At 53.0% G+C, this 15,768-nt stretch overlaps 4 protein-coding genes across 4 annotated transcripts; 2 read left to right on the top strand and 2 right to left on the bottom strand.

Moving 5' to 3' along the window:
- Positions 1-466: 466 nt before the first annotated feature.
- CTRU02_200888 (uncharacterized protein) lies at positions 467-1,886 on the bottom strand (the record flags this gene model as incomplete). Its single annotated transcript, XM_036718902.1, has 2 exons — positions 467-1,208; positions 1,282-1,886. The coding sequence occupies 2 exons, from the start codon at positions 1,884-1,886 to the stop codon at positions 467-469; spliced, it is 1,347 nt and encodes a 448-aa protein (XP_036589902.1).
- A 3,228-nt stretch (positions 1,887-5,114) lies between these two features.
- On the bottom strand, positions 5,115-6,335 carry CTRU02_200889 (phosphoglycerate mutase; the record flags this gene model as incomplete). Its single annotated transcript, XM_036718903.1, has 3 exons — positions 5,115-5,834; positions 5,902-6,126; positions 6,183-6,335. The coding sequence occupies 3 exons, from the start codon at positions 6,333-6,335 to the stop codon at positions 5,115-5,117; spliced, it is 1,098 nt and encodes a 365-aa protein (XP_036589903.1).
- Positions 6,336-7,692: 1,357 nt separating this feature from the next.
- On the top strand, positions 7,693-9,267 carry CTRU02_200890 (phosphoethanolamine cytidylyltransferase-like protein; the record flags this gene model as incomplete). Its single annotated transcript, XM_036718904.1, has 4 exons — positions 7,693-7,792; positions 7,855-7,972; positions 8,068-8,842; positions 8,914-9,267. The coding sequence occupies 4 exons, from the start codon at positions 7,693-7,695 to the stop codon at positions 9,265-9,267; spliced, it is 1,347 nt and encodes a 448-aa protein (XP_036589904.1).
- A 3,272-nt stretch (positions 9,268-12,539) lies between these two features.
- Positions 12,540-13,901, top strand: CTRU02_200891 (branched-chain amino acid aminotransferase; the record flags this gene model as incomplete). The annotated part of the gene is made up of 2 exons (XM_036718905.1): positions 12,540-13,640; positions 13,728-13,901. The coding sequence occupies 2 exons, from the start codon at positions 12,540-12,542 to the stop codon at positions 13,899-13,901; spliced, it is 1,275 nt and encodes a 424-aa protein (XP_036589905.1).
- Positions 13,902-15,768: the final 1,867 nt, after the last annotated feature.

The following is a 15,768-nucleotide window of genomic DNA, read 5'->3' on the forward strand; positions in this document are numbered from 1 at the left end:
TGTACAAGGATTTCTTGTCTGGTCCGCCAAGGGTTAGACACCTACACTCTGGACTTCGTGGGAAGTCTCCCCGTCTATCATGCCCTGGACCGGCGAGAGTCCTGTCTTTGCAGTTCGATGATGATTACCAAAATAGAGTCAAGCACTGAGGTGAGAGTCCTTAGGGGCCGCCATTGTGACGACAAAACATGCGTTATGGTATCTGATGAACATCTTTTTTTTTTTTTTAATAAATCTTTTTATAATATCAATGGTTGGATTAGCTAGTTCATGCATATCTCTCTGGTCCAAGTCATAGGTATATATATAGGTAGCAATATCAACATCAAACAAATGTGGTATATCTGAAGTCCCGACGTTGAGTTCCCCTGCGCCGACCTCTACCATGTCGTAAACCCATCCCAACTCCGTATAAATGCAGTTTCATACCAGACATGATTCCATATGTAAATATATCATTCCCACATCACATTAACCCACCAAGAACGACTTTACCAATATTCGCAACTTCCGTCTTGATGTGCGATCTGCTGCTGTCTTCGAACTCCTTGACGACACCCTGTACGATGATCTTGCGCACTTTGGCATCGGCCTTTGAGAAGAGCTCCGCTACAGGCGCTGTTGTCTCTCTTGGCGTGGGTACCAGGGTCAGCACCCTTGTATAGACGTCAATGAGCACCTCGCACAGCGTTGCAAATGTCTCAAAAAAGTCTGGCTCGAACGGCAGTGACGGCGTCAGCAGATGCGTGTAGACCTCGCCAGGGAGCAGATCGTTGTCGCTCGAGGCAAATGACATTACGCTGGCGCTCGCGCTGGACGAGGAGCCGATGCCGCCGTAGCTGCCACCGCCCGATCCGTCATCCCCAGGGTAGCCGATATCATTCGCACCGCTCGTGCTGCGCCGCGACTTACCGCCCTGACGGCGGAACATCTGCGGTAGCCGCGCGCGGGATAACGAGCTCGTGGTGCCGCCGCCCTCGCCGTGGAGGTTTTGGAAAGACTCAAACTCTTGGAGCAGGTTGTTCAGGGCGCGGAGGAACTCAATGGGTGTATTGGCGTAGAGGTCGACGATAGTGGGGAGGGAGAGGCCGAGGAGGAGGTAGTTCGTAGCACGGCGGGCAAGCTTTCTCTGGTCAAATGAGGGCATGCGTTGGAGGTCGGGCTTGTCAAAGAGGATAGTGTTGAACCAGTAAACGCGGCCTTCATGTCTGTTTGCGGTCAAGTTAGCATTTGCCGAACCAGAATCGTACGGTGAAGTGGAGGGGAGGGTGAAGAACGTACGCCTTGCGGATGTAGTCCAGGGTGGATATCCTCTTGTTCGCAATTTCCTGCATCTGCATGTGCAACACGACAGACTCGCTCGACTGCCACATATTGGGATGGGTGGCGGAAGGCAGGGGCGGCTGAAGACGGTCGGCGGCCAGGCTCGTCGAGCCGGTATGGGAGCGGCTGAGCATCTTGGAAAAGCTGTCGCCGGAGGCGGGGCTCTGGATGTTATCGGTGTCGCGGGTGATTTTGGCAGCGGCAGCGAGGGCGAAGTCTGGGAGGGCGGGGGGTACGTTGCGGTCGGTGACTACGACATTGCCTCCTCCACCAGAGCTGGAGCTATTTGCGCGGCGCTTCGAGGACTTGGAGGGGGAGCTGAAGGATGGCTTGCGTCCGAAGGAGCTCTTGCGGTCTTTGGTCAGGACGTTGGGACCGGAAGGATATTGTAGTGGCGGTGGGAAGAAGGGCGAAGGTTGCGGAGGGGGTTGCGACTGGGACTGCTGAGGCGGCTGCTGGTCGCCAGACGATGTGCCAGGACGGGACTTGGAGGAGGAGGAGAAGAAGGAAGTCGAGAAGAAGGGTGCATTGGCAGTCGTTGGTGTCGCGCCGGATCGCTGCATGTCTTTGAAATGGATGGGGGGCCTGGAGGGCCTCTATCTGGAGGGAGGGACGGGGGGTGACGGGGTTCGTCAGGGAGAGAGGAGTAGAGGAGAGGGCCTTCAGAGGGCCAGACCAGGTTCAGGAGTCCGGCGAAGGATGGCGGGCGAGGGGCCGATTCGATCGGCGAGAGGGTTTGCGAGGACAGGGACGATGCGGTATTGGTCCGGAGGTTTGATGAGGTGGTGCCCGGGTGAGATGGGTTATGTCCAAGGAAGCAAACCTTGTACTAGCCTGATTTCCCACTGGATGCAGTGTAATGAAGAGCTGCTGGTCTCTGTTGTGCTTTCGCTTGTGGCAGCCCCCCTTGCTTAGGCAGGCCACTACGGGAGGTATGACTTGCTTCGATTGACTTGCTTTTGCCTTTTGGACTCGCTTGTCCTCCGGTTGGTTGCCAAGGTGTTTGACGCCACTTTTCTTACCAGGTTTTTGGTGTCTTTTTTTTTTTTTTTTCTTGGTTGTATCTTTATTTTTTATTTTAGTTTTACACCTTGCTGCTGGCGAGGGAACACTCCGAATGGGGCCCTTCAGCGTTGCGTCGATGTAAGGTGGATTGGCAAATGGAACTGAGTTTGCTCAATGCCGATGAGCAGTCTGCGGCGGATATTGTTTGTAAGATTAGCGCGAGGCCCCTTACTTCCCAAGTTGATGCAGGTTGCGGTTCAAACAAATTGGAGCTAATGATAGCCCTGCAGGTTGAGTTTAATGAAGAATGGACCTGGGCGAACCAGACGAATGACGCTTTCTTGCGGGGTCTGTGATGGAGGGTGATGCAGGTGGACAAGTCGCAGAATCGCCAGGGCCGGTTTCTGTCAGGTGGCTTATTTTTAGTGTTGGTTTTGCTGCGATGGAGACGGGAGAAGTGCTGTGTAGAACGTGGTGGGTTTGACTGGGGGTGGTTGCTGGTTGTTATCTATATCAGACGATGGCAGATGTCTGAGAGATGGATAAAGAAAGAAAAATGAGGGAGAGAGAGAGGGAGAGAGGGAGATAAAGAGATTGTGTGGTGAGTATATTTGTGTCTAGGTACGGATGAGAGAGACCCCCTCCCTTGTTGTTATTGTTGTGGTGGGTTGGGTGTGAATTGTCTTTGGCAGGGCCTTTATAGCTTATTATGTATAATCCGGCAGCTGGGCCGGATGAGGGGCGTACGAAAAGAAATAAAGATTAAAAAAAAACCACCCCGAATTGTCCGTTCGCGTCGATATGCGAGAGGCGATCTGCTAAAAAGACGAATTGTCGATGGCTTGACAATGTAATGCATTGGGAAGGCAAATGCCGTTCTATTGCATTGATTCTTACTTTTTTTTTTCTCTTTTTTTTCTTCTCATTTCTCATGTTGATCTTTTAGCTCCCCTTTGTTATTGCTATCTTTTTTAGCCTTTTATTTCAAGAGATGCAGTATCCGTCTGTACCTTGCCTTAGCTTCTGTACCGGACGGGGCTACAGAGATGGGAGGTAAAGGCAACCAATTGGCTTCAAACAAGACGGAAACAAAATATCGCCAATTTCGCACTGGGAAGATGGTGGTCCAAGCCCGCCCATCGATATCATTTTCCATGTCCAATCGACTCAGTTCCTAGCAACAACATCATCATCTCAGCCTATCCCTGCGATCTTTTTTTTTTTTTCTTTTTTTCTTTCGTCTCTCTTCTGCGATAAAGCGTAAGAAAGTGCAAAATTCAGAGCGATTGTTTTGGCGGAATTTCCCCAAAAGCCAGGGATACCCCCATTCCGGAGGTCTAAAAATCCAAAATGAGACCCCCGATGCACCGTGACTTTGGGTCATGAATGGTCGGTTTAAACGGCCCAGTCTCGTTCCAGTAGCAGATGCCGACACACACATTACACATTACACATACAGCAGCTGCCGGACTCGCTGCGAGGAATTCGCCGCGAACGGGACTTGGAGGTGCCGCGTGCCAGCCCACGTCTTGGGGGGCGTTTTCGATACTTTGGGCTTTGTGTGAATCTGCATACAATCATCGAGTATCTCTCGCTTACAAGGCCAGACCTCACATACTGCTATGAACAACGAAAACAGTTTGCGGCGAGGTCACCAGTGAGCAGAAGGATTTGCTACAGTTGCAGTGGCTCGGCATGCCAAGGCATTCCTCCCATTGTGTTAAGCTTTTCTTTTGCTGCCCCCCTCTTCCTCAGTCCCGATGTTCCCTCTATCCTACGTCTAGTAGTAATGGAGGAGGAGGAGGAGGAGGAAGAAGAAGAGGGGGACTACTAATTAAGTCTGAATCTATCGTGAAACTTAACCCTCCTCTAAAGCACATTGACCACTGCATCCGAGAGTGCGGAATAAACCCAACCACCCCCAACAGACCAACCAACGACCCCATTCGAAGCGTCCAAGCACGGCCATGCGCAAAAAAAGTGCTGTTGCATTTACAGCTTACTCGATTGCACCAATAAATCTGCGAGATGAACTTCCCGGCGCCCTCCCCCTTCACCCGTAAGGCGTCCGCGCAGCGCCCATGGCGCAACCCCCAAGCTACTTACTGCGTAGAACTAGCACGGTAGTATAGTCCGGACGGATACTACAGCACGTCCTCATCCTCCCCCCTCCCCGCCCCGTCTGGGCGTCCCTGCTGCCTTCTTCCATGCAAGATCCTGAAACATTCCAGAATCCTGGGTTACCACGTGGAATGTGCGCCGTTCAAGCCCTGGAATCTGGAATCTGCCTTTCTCCCTCCCCCCCCCCTCGAATGTCGCCTCTTCTTCCCACGCGACACGCACAAAGTACGACCGCCTTCACTGCCAATGTTGTGAGAATGCCAGTGTCGTCAAGTACCGCCACCAAGTTCCCCACTTGGCTTGCTTGGTGGGGGGGTTGTAAATGAAAGCCATGGCCGCCCAGGGAGGGCGTCAGCATCTGTTCGCCAGGCCCCGAAGGATGAGACGGAGGTGAGCTCGAACTGGGCCGTGTTTCCCCCGTGACGATCAACCGACCCTAGATCTTCATTACGGCGAATTTACCGCTTGGAGCGATCTTGGGAGTGGGTTCTGTAGGATCGTTCTACGGTCTCGGCCAGCTGCTTCACCAGGCACTTGGTGGCGGTTCATTCACGGCTGACACATTTCCGCGGATCCTGTTGTTGTTGTTCGGATAATGAATCATTACATTAACACTATCGGGTTCTATACTAGTTTCTCCCCCATCACGCCTCTTACGTATTTACTCACGCAGCCATGAACGTGGCGGCCGGGAGGAGCGCCGACGTAGCCGTCGAGCACACACAGCCCTGAGCGGCGTTGCTGGTGATTGGCGGGCTTGCGCAGGTAGAGTAGGGCTCGTGCGCCTCAAACGTCGGCTCCGGCTGCGGCTCGATGACCTCGGCCTTGACGAAGACGGGGATGATCTGACCGGTCGACAGGCGGAAAGCGCGGTGGTTGAGAGCCTTGAGCAGGCGAGTGATCTGGCCCGAGTGGCTGGTGATACTGAGCCAGGTCTTGTCGTCGCTGCGGAAGACGTCGTCAAGGACGGCCTTTGAGCGGGCGTCTTGTGCATCGCCCGTCTCGCTCTCGTTGTGCCGCCAAAGCTGGTCATACTCAGTGAAACCCTCCTCGAACTCGAACCAAGGGAAAGTCTCCTGGATGTAAGTCTTGTTGGAGCGCCAGTTGCACGTGTGAACCGTCATGCCCTCGCGGAAACCCTCCTTGACCAGCGGCACAAAAGGCTTGTCCTCGGGCAGGGCGATGTCGCCAAAGGTGAGGTTGGCGGTGATACCGCAGCGAATGAGGGGACTCGTGTAGTACGACTCGAAGTATGGCATCTTCTGTGTCTCGTATCGGTCCTTGAAGTAGGCGTTGGCCTTGTACGCCTCTGCCGCGCCGGCTGGGGTGAGAAGGGGGTCAGCCCAGCGAGCGGTGGCGTTGCCTTCCTGCTCGGCCCAGTAGCACTGCAATTGTTGTTAGTCACGATCGACGGACGGACCGGTCTGCGGGGAGAAGGTGTGCACGACTCACGTTCCAAGCAGGGGTGCCGTAAAAGCTCTCGGCGGCGTTGTGCCAGCCCTCACCGTGACGGCCCATGAAGAGCAGCTTGTACTGGACACTGTCGCTCTTGCGGCAGCCTGAGTTCAGGTACTGAACCCAGTGGTCGAAACGCTGCCATTGGGTCTTGACACCCTCGGGATCGAAGTGCTTGTCCGTCGGGTACGTCCTGTTGAGCAGACCAAAGTTGACAGAGGCCTGTCGAGGGCGGTCAGCAAAGCCATAGGTAACCGGAGAAGCGCGGTACAACCCACATAATCAAAGCCTGTCGGGTTAGTGGCGTTGTCGTCCTGCAGAAAGTAACCAGGAACCGACGTGTACTTGATCGACTTGCCCTCAGCCTCGGGCCATGCGGCGAGAGCAGCAGGCGCAAGAGCGAGGACGGTAGAAAGCGCGAAACCCTTCATCTTGTCGGAGGAGGTTGTCGAGGAATGAACAAGAACAATGGCAGCTGAGGGAGGAAAGCTGGAGAGCTACATTGCAGCGTTGCATGCGGGGAGAGAGCTCTGGATAAATAGGACCGAGGTGCCAATCCCCCAGTTCATCGATGACATCCCCGCTCACAAACCCCAGTTGTTTTTCATGAACCATTGATGCGCCATGCCGGGGCAATTTGCCTAGAACATCTGCCGGCGAGGCTCAAAGTCGAGATGTCGTCCGAACTTGGGCGAAAATCCTAGTAGCCGGGGAGTTGGAAAAATCGTAGGTGGGAATGTTGGTGAAGATGTTGATCCCTGACAGCGGCCAATCGAGTAGCAACGTGGTGCACGTGGGCTTATCGACAAGCCGGGTTCCTGGCTGCGGATGGTACCCGAACACGTTTTCCCATCGTTCGTTCCTGAGTGATGCATGGAATGCCCATATTAATTCGATAGGAACCAAGAAGTGATATATGAGGCTCATCCAGAAAAACAACGAGTATAATGCTGGATGCTCCGCTTGAAGTTGGGGCCCTCTCTCGGCGAAGATGCCTTTAGGAGCACATGCTCAGCTCTGGGCGCGGGCGCTCAATGCGCCATTTCGTACTGAATAGTACGGGATCGCCGATGGAAAAGAAAAACGATATCCATAACTATGGATTGGAGTTAAGCAGTTGTCGAAAAGTAAAAAGAGCCTCCTGCGCCAGTCAGCTGACCAGTATGTGCGGTAGATGCGCTTACCAAGAACAAAGGTCGATGCTCGTCAGGAACATGTGCAAATCCATCTGATGTTGCTGCTGCTGGGAGGTACATGGTAAGAAAAACCGTTGGGACGGCCCCAGGGGGGGCGGGGGCATGGGCCACCCTCTGGCAAAAGTGACCTTTTAGGGTGACAAGACATGTGAATGGCCGCTGATGGGAACCGCTGGAAAAGGCCCCGTGAGCGCCGTAAGTTTGCGCCGGCCGGCCGCTGGAAGCTCCTGTGGATCTCGGCTATCTTTGGTGGCGCTGGAACCTCGCCAATCACGCGGCACCGCTACGGAAGGCGGGACACCCCGGAACCACTCAAGCTCAACTCAACCCAACTGAACCTGAACTGAACTCTCTCAACCGTCGGCGCAGTTGTGTGTGTGCGTGTGTGTGTGTCTATTCGGTTCCACCACCAAAACCTCTTGTGAAATCCCCAGTCGGTGAAACTGTCTCTTCAGCAAACGCAACAACAGCCAACGTTGCTTTTATCAGAAGACAATCCCCCACAACCTCTTCGCTCTCGACGATCTACGTTTGATATTTGAACATTAAAAAAATTAACTTTGTTCAAACTCACCATCGAAGAAAGCCCATCATGGTCAACTCCGACCCTCAGTACCCGCCTGGCGAACCTGCCCCTGAGATTCTGGAGGAGCGCATCTGGATCGACGGCTGCTTCGACTTCTTCCACCACGGTAAGCACTTGGCGCGATTGACAAGGTCTCTTGCGTCTCGGAAATGCTAATGTCTCGACAAGGCCATGCCGGAGCAATCGTCCAGGCCCGCCAGCTGGGCAGCGAGTTGTACATCGGCGTCCACTCGGACGAGGCCATCCTCGAGAACAAGGGGCCGACGGTCATGACCCTGCAAGAGCGGTAGGTCTCACAGCCATTCGACTCACACATACACACACTCTCTCTCACACACACATGTTGCATCTTACATCTTACTGACACGCCCCACCCTCAAGTCTCGCTGCCGTTGACGCCTGTCGTTGGGTGACCAAGTCTGTCGGCCGGGCCCCCTATGTGACGCAGCTGGATTGGATTAGCCACTACGGCTGCAAGTACGTCGTGCACGGCGACGACATCACCTCGGACGGTGATGGCGAGGATTGCTACCGCTTCGTCAAGGCCGCGGGCCGCTTCAAGGTTGTCAAGCGCACCCCGAGCATCTCGACGACTGACCTCGTCGGCCGCATGTTGCTGTGCACAAAGACTCACTTCATCAAGTCCCTTGAGAAGCGTCTGGCCGGCCAGGAGGGTCAGGGCACCAGCCAGGCCGAGATTGAGGCCGAAGGGCGCGCCATGTCGGATCGCATGAAGCTTTACGCGACCGACGAGACGGGCAAGAACCCTGGCGTCGACGTGTGGTTCTGGTCGGCGTCTGACGAGGCGCGGTCGGGGTCCACACTCGAGGAGAAGGGTGAGTTCAGGAAGTACTTGGAGGGCAAGGGTCCGAGACCGGGCCAGCGTGTCGTGTACGTCGATGGTGGCTTCGACCTCTTCTCGAGCGGTCACATCGAGTTCCTCCGCCGTGTGGTCGAGGCCGAGGAGGAGTTGGCCCGCCAGGAGGGATGGTACTCGGAGCAAGCCGTCAACGAGCGCGTCGGCAAGGGGGGTGACTACCCGCCTGCTTACGTTGTTGCGGGAATCCACGACGATGAGGTGATTAACCAGTGGAAGGGCATCAACTACCCAATCATGAACATTTATGAGCGTGGTCTCTGCGTGCTGCAATGCAGGGTAAGTATATCGTGTTTTTCTTTTTAAGGTTCTCCCTCCTCTTCTGTGGCGGGTCAAGCTAACATCTGCAGCACGTCAACGCCGTCGTCTTTGGGGCTCCCTTCTCGCCAACCAAGGCATACCTGACGTCTCTGCCGTGGGGCACACCGGATGCCGTGTACCATGGCCCTACGGCGTTCATGCCGCTCACGTACGACCCATACACGGGGCCCAAGGAGATGGGCATCATGCGGCAGGTGGGCGAGCACGAGTTCTCGGGAGTTAACGCCGGGACTATTGTGCAGCGCATCATGAAGAGCAGAGACATGTACGAGGAGCGGCAGCGGAAGAAGGGCGTCAAGGCGGAAGGCGAGGCGGCGGCGCGGCAGCGGGAGATTATGGAGGAGGAGCAGGCCAAGCGGGAGGCGGAGAGGGCTGGCAATTAAGGGACGATATCGGCGACGTCGAGTTCCCCTTTTTTTTTTCACTTCCTTTTCTTTCTCTCTTGATCATTCGCGTGCGGGCCATAGGGAGTGTCATCAGCTTTTTCTTTGAGGCGACAGCATGTTTAATTGGAATATTTCTTAACGAATACCCCAAGGGGGTAGAGGTGGCCTTCAACAGGTCTGGGAGGCCACGAACAGGGCAAAAACCCCCAAAAACAAAAAACCATTCTAGGTCAACAAGAAGATACTAAAGTACAAGACATACTTATCAGCTTGAGACACATTCCTAAAGAGATGTTATCTGTCTTGGTTCTCCGACCGCTTGCGCCAGAAAGAAGAATTGGCAGCAGCTCTGCTTTGTCATCGTCTCACAGACCGTCTTAGAGAACACGGGGGATACATTAAAATGCAATCCAGCGATAGTGATCATGATGTACTAGTGGTAAGTGCCAGAAAACGGCCGGTTTCAAGCCACACATGGCATTAAAGTCGGGCCCTAAAGTACCCCTCATTTTGGCGGTCAAGTGACTTGAACGCAACGCCCCCCTAACGATCCGTTCCCCCCTTACCTTTCCGTTTTGGTGGCATCCAGGATGGTATGGTGTTATGATGCAGGGCTGAGACTCTCCCCAGTAGTATCCGTTCATGAGAGACACTCGAAGGACGCCGGGCTGAGGTGGGAAAGAAAAGGTAACTCTGTAACGAAAAGTGAAGGGTAAGCCCCAGTGATAATTCTCATCGTATCCATCGCGTCATATGTGCCTCGATTTGGCAAGATGAACCAAAAGCAAGTGAGATGCAGTTGCAAAACGAGATAATGCCAAAGTGCGCAGAGGGCAAAAGGGGGGGGCAAGGGGCTGCCGTGGAACAGAGATCCGGGCCCCCGAGCAGCCGCAGACGCAACCAACAGCAAGAGAGGGTTGCATACAGTTCGCATATCTTCTTACCAATAAAGTACGTACTGTTTGTAGGTGGCATGGCACCTGCCTTAATGGTTACACTCGGCACCTAGATTAACGCTGTTAGAACCGATCCAATGTTCGAGAAGGAAGTCATGGAGGGTGGGAAGGAGGGATGCGATTTGCATGGCAGGCGGTATCTCGTACTTTCTTCCTCGTTGTCCTTGTAGTACTAATGCCGTAGGGAGCGCATGGAAGGTGCGACCTGACCATTGGGAACACGCTAAGACGTATTTCCCCACGTCATCGCCTAGGCTCGGTTATCAACGGGCGGAAGGAGGGGAGATTTTCCCAATAGATGGGAAGGAGGGAGAAGAAGAAGAGAAAAAATAGAGATAGCGATAACACCGATACCCGTCAGCGTCATAATTCCGCTCTCTCTTCTTTTTTTGTGGAGTCTCGTGCTGGCTGATGCTTGCTTTACTACTACAGTAATAGGGTACAACGTAGTCAACGAGCTACGTTTAAGCATCTTGGCAACCTTTTCGATATTTCCGCACTCACCTGGGGCCCATGTCTTCAAAAACTACACCATTGACGCGGGCGTCGGTTCCATCATGTCAATTGAGACTCTATAAACCCTGCTCAATATGTCAAATGTCGACGGAAGGGCGAAAAGGCGCATCTGGACTCTGCGATATCGGACTTTCTCTACGTTGACTCTGAAGTTTTGAAGAGCTTGGCTTCGGGTGACGACAGAGAATATCGCCATGACATGGAGTGAACTCCAACAAACTGTGACTCCTTTACTAACCCTGACCAATTACAGGCCTGAAATCCTCCCCCGTTGGCTTCGGCCGCGCGCACCAAAGCCGCAATGGGGCACCAGAACGACGACCGACTGGAGCCGTGGCCGGCCGTCGGCTTGTGGTGGGACAAAACTGGACGGCGTAACTGTTCCAGCCCCCAGGGTCTAGAGAGGTACCTTCAGCCGGTGCAGACGAATGAGCGGCTGCGGCTTGACCTCTCGTTTCGTCACAGAATTCGTTTTTTTATTTTTATTTCTTTTTTTCCTGCGTTGGTCGCATTCAGACGGTGGTGAACCGGCTCAAGTGTGGGATGGTCCCGGTTCCGGCTCACACGGGAAGCGGTGGACTCGTTTTTTTTTTCCTTCGATCGCCATCATGATCAATCGGGATCGGCTATTCTTATCTAAGGACTCTACTGAAGTGGGGTTCTAACAGGAAAAGAGAGAGAAAAAAAAATATTACATCAAAACTGGGCTGGGCTTGAAGGATGCATGGCGTTGTAGCAACCGATGGCCAAACAAAAGGTCCGGCAAAGGGGAAGGTGACAAGATGAGATGAGATGTGAGAGAATTCCCATCCCAGCATCCCAGGAATGATGGCCGCTTCATCACTGCTCACGCGCGACTTGGTGGGGAAACCGCACGGCCGGGGTATTCGGGCTCGGCATTGGCATTCCACGGTCCTCGTTGGAATCGTGGAACACGTTGTAGGACGAGAAACGAAGAGAGGGAGTATCCATGAGTTTCTGTCTTGCTCTCTGCTATGTGTTGTGTGTGTACCCTGGAGTCATCTCTCGCTCCATCTCTTTCTCTTTCTTTTTCCTTCCTTTTTTTTTTTTCTTCCGTCTCAATTTGTTAGTTTTATTTTGCTGATTTTTTTGATTTTTTTTCTCATTTTCGCCTGTGTGGATCCTGGGGGGGCAAGCGACAAACACACTACATTAAACCTTGCAGCATATCGGCCGGCTTGGCTCATGAATACAACATGTCGGTCGTCTAGCTACTATTACATACTGGCTTACTTTTTAGTCCCGTTCCGATTCAACCCAGCCCAGCAACGGGACGCGGTCCCGCCATCTTCACCTCGGAGGCGTCCCACCCCATCCATCCACATCCATATCCACATACCCAAGCTCTATGCCACGCCGCCGCCCGCCCTGCACCACCGAATTCTCCATGATGTTCCCTGTTATCTGAAGACGCCCTTTCTGGGATGGTATCCGCTGCCCCTTTGCATTGGCGCTTGAGTCACCTGCTCCATCTGTCACTAGAACCTTGACCCAAGTGTGACACCCTTTGTACTTAAGCTTCGGCTTCATCCTTGTGCTTTGTCCCCCTTCCTCTTTTCATCTTAAGCCGATATAGACCACCATCCTCCCCCCCTCCTTTCTGTCTGACACATTCCTTCTCGTGTGTTCTTCACTACCTGTCACTTTCTTAGTTGACACCTCCAGCGATCTCCTCCGTCCAAGATATCCAAGACATATCACAGATCTACCTGACGCCAGTCAGTCGTTTTAGTTTTTCTCAAAATTGCAGGAAAAAAAACCTACGCATACTCCGCAATGGCTCCCGGCATCATCTCCCCCGGCCTCCATCATGGCAACCAGGACATTGACCTGACCTCCTCAGCCATCGAGCACAAGCTCGACGCCCTCCCCAAGAAGAACGGCACCAACGGCCACAGCAATGGCTCCGCCCCCGCCTACCAGGAGCTCGACGCCTCCAAGCTCACCTTCACCCGCACCAAGAACCCTCGTCCCGTCCCCGACCTGGCCACCGCCAACTCCGGGCCCGAGACCATCTGCACCGACCACATGATCGCCGCGACCTGGAAGGCCGGCTCCGGCTGGTCTGCCCCGGAACTCAAGCCCTACGGTCCCATCTCCCTCATGCCCACCGCCTCCGTCTTGCACTACGCCACCGAGTGTTTCGAGGGTCTCAAGGCCTACCGCGGCTTCGACGGCGCCCTTCGCCTCTTCCGTCCCGACCGCAACTGCGAGCGTATGCTCATGTCCTCCACCCGCATCGCCCTCCCCTCCTTCCCTCCCGCCGAGCTTGAGAAGCTCCTCATCACCCTCATGGCCGTCGACGGCCCCAAGTGGCTCCCCCGCGACCGCCCCGGCTCCTTCCTCTACCTCCGCCCCACCATGATCGGCACCCAGTCCGCCCTCGGCGTCCAGGCGCCCTCCGAGGCCATGCTGTACATCATCTGCAGCTTCATGCCCGTCATGGACAGCCCCGCCGGCGGCATGAAGCTGCACACGAGCCCCGAGGACATGGTCCGCGCCTGGGTCGGCGGTTTCGGCTACGCAAAGGTCGGCGCCAACTACGGCCCCTCGCTGCTCGCCACCGCCGAGGCCCGCAAGCGCGGCTTCGGCCAGATCCTCTGGCTCTACGGCCAGGAGCAGTACTGCACCGAGGCCGGCGCCAGCAACTTCTTCGTCGTCTGGAAGAACAAGGACACCGGCAAGACCGAGCTCATCACCGCCCCGCTCGACGACCGTCTCATCCTCGACGGCGTCACCAGACGCAGCGTCCTGCAGCTCGTGCGCGAGCGCCTCGCCGGCGACGTCGAGATCGTCGAGAGGAGATACACCATTGACGAGGTCATTGAGGCCGACCAGGACGGTCGTCTCATTGAGTCTTTTGCCGCTGGCACCGCTGTAAGTTTTACCCCTTCTTTACTGGTCATCTTTCTATTTGCCCTGTTTTGTGTGTGCACCGGTTTTTGCTGACTTTGCAATTACAAGTTCTTCGTCTGCCCCATTTCCCTGATCCACCACCGCGGCAAGGACGTTGCGATCGGCATGGGCAGCGACGGCGAGGGCGGCGAGTACACTCTCAAGATCAAGAAGTGGATGAAGGACATCATGTACGGCGGCGAGCAGCACGAGTGGGGCGTCGTCGTGCAGGAGGAGCAGTAATCTAGACGCTTGCTTGCGACTGCGACTGAATAGGAGCATTGGGTCAAAGATTTATAAAGAAGAGATGAAAAGGGCAAAAGAGGAAAGACATTGGAGGACGGAAAGAAGTGTTTTTTTTTTTCCTTTGGTTTTGTTTTGTTTTCCTTTGCATCGGTTACGAAGCCAAAAATGGTCATGGCTGGGCGTTGGGAAGGCATTTTCTGCGCGAAAACAAGAAAAAGAAAAGAAAGGAAGAACACTACGGCGTTGTCCCTTTTCTTTGTATGTTGCGTCGGGGCATCAAGAGTGGTGCATGCATGGTCAGCTACCTAGAGCAATACTATCCGAAATTTCTACGTTAAAAAAAAAAAGCTGCGGGTTTGGCCAATGAGTGAGGTGTGTTAGGTGGTGCTGTTGGTGTATGTTCGTCTCTGCTGTTGGTGTCATCGGCTTGGTATTTGAGGCTAGAGGCTGCTTCTGATGTAACTCCAGCACTTGGATATTTTCGTTGAAGAACTGTTGTCTTGATTCGTCAATGGTCTGGTTTTGTCTTTCATCTTGTGACTGCTGTCGTGTGTTCACGTTAGAATTATGCGTTGCTTATGCTTTACCGTGATCTGAAGGATTCCTATCGTGGCCAGTAGCATAGAAGCAGTCGGTCTATTGTCAAAATGATGGTATGTTGAGTTATTCTCTACCTTTTACCTGTTCCCATCTCTGTTGTAACTCCTTATTAACTTTATCTGATATCTTCAACTTTAAGATGAGCAGATTGCCCTAGATCATAAATTAGGTTCGGAAGACAAGGGCCATCGGTGAAAGTGTGCGTTTGACGAGCTGCTCGGGTACCATGCGAAAACAACCTTCTCCAAACTCTCATTCATCCAACGTGAGCGTATATCATCAGGCCACTGCTAACAGGTGCTGCATGAGAACGGGCCATATATTTAGCGATGTAGGCGATTCAGCGTTTTCGAGACCGACCGAATGCGGCCCGACTCATGATACAGTTTTTTTGGTGTTGCGTGTTTCTGAATTACTTTTTCGTACATTGGTCCTATGAGCACATGTAATCCGAGTCAGGCCAAAGCTTGGTTTAGATTAAGAGCTTTTCTGTGCTGGTTGTCAGTTATCTTATTGGGCGAAGTCAAACGCATGGAAATATGTTAAACGCTATGTGAAGACCAGGGCGATAGTTTGTGATTTACTAATGAATTATCTAAGTTAATATTGTGCTTGGACTAAGCAACGTAATGTAAAGACTCGTGAAGCTGCCAGTGGCTTTTTTGGACAGGTTATAGAATGACTTCGCACTAGAAATCCTTTTCAGTGAGCAAAGTGGCAAGTTTCTGATATTATGATCGTTGAAGTATACTGGTTTTGTTCCTAACATTTATCTTGTGTTGTCGTATTGGTCTTCCAACAACCACTTACTGTGTACTTAAACGTTGGCTTTCTATTTAGACCAGTTCAGGACAAACCAGATATACCTCGCAACTGTTTAGTTGATAAGATTTGCTTGATTGACGCTCCTGCTCACATAGCCTTCATTGTCAATTCGTAATATTAGTGGCGGCAAGCAAGTTGTCTGAATTGCACACCATGGAGCTGGTGACTGCTTCTTTTCGATAAGTTCAAGGAGTTAGAGAAGCAACTAACAGAGGAGCTTCTTATAATATATTCCAGGTGACTTTTAATTATGAAACTGTACTTTTATATTTAGAAACTTTGCTGCTTTTTCTCATGACAGAAGATGATGAAATGTTTTTGAATTTATTTCCATAGAGACACTTTCGCGTTTTGCTGCAACTTCCAAACCGAAGGCAACAAGGACTTCAAAGCATTAGTCATCCAAAAATACTGCGTAATAAAACACATTATAGGTTTG

The sequence above is a fragment of the Colletotrichum truncatum genome (assembly GCF_014235925.2).
Source record: "Colletotrichum truncatum strain CMES1059 chromosome Unknown Contig_0001, whole genome shotgun sequence".
Classification (NCBI taxonomy): Eukaryota; Fungi; Ascomycota; class Sordariomycetes; order Glomerellales; family Glomerellaceae; genus Colletotrichum; species Colletotrichum truncatum.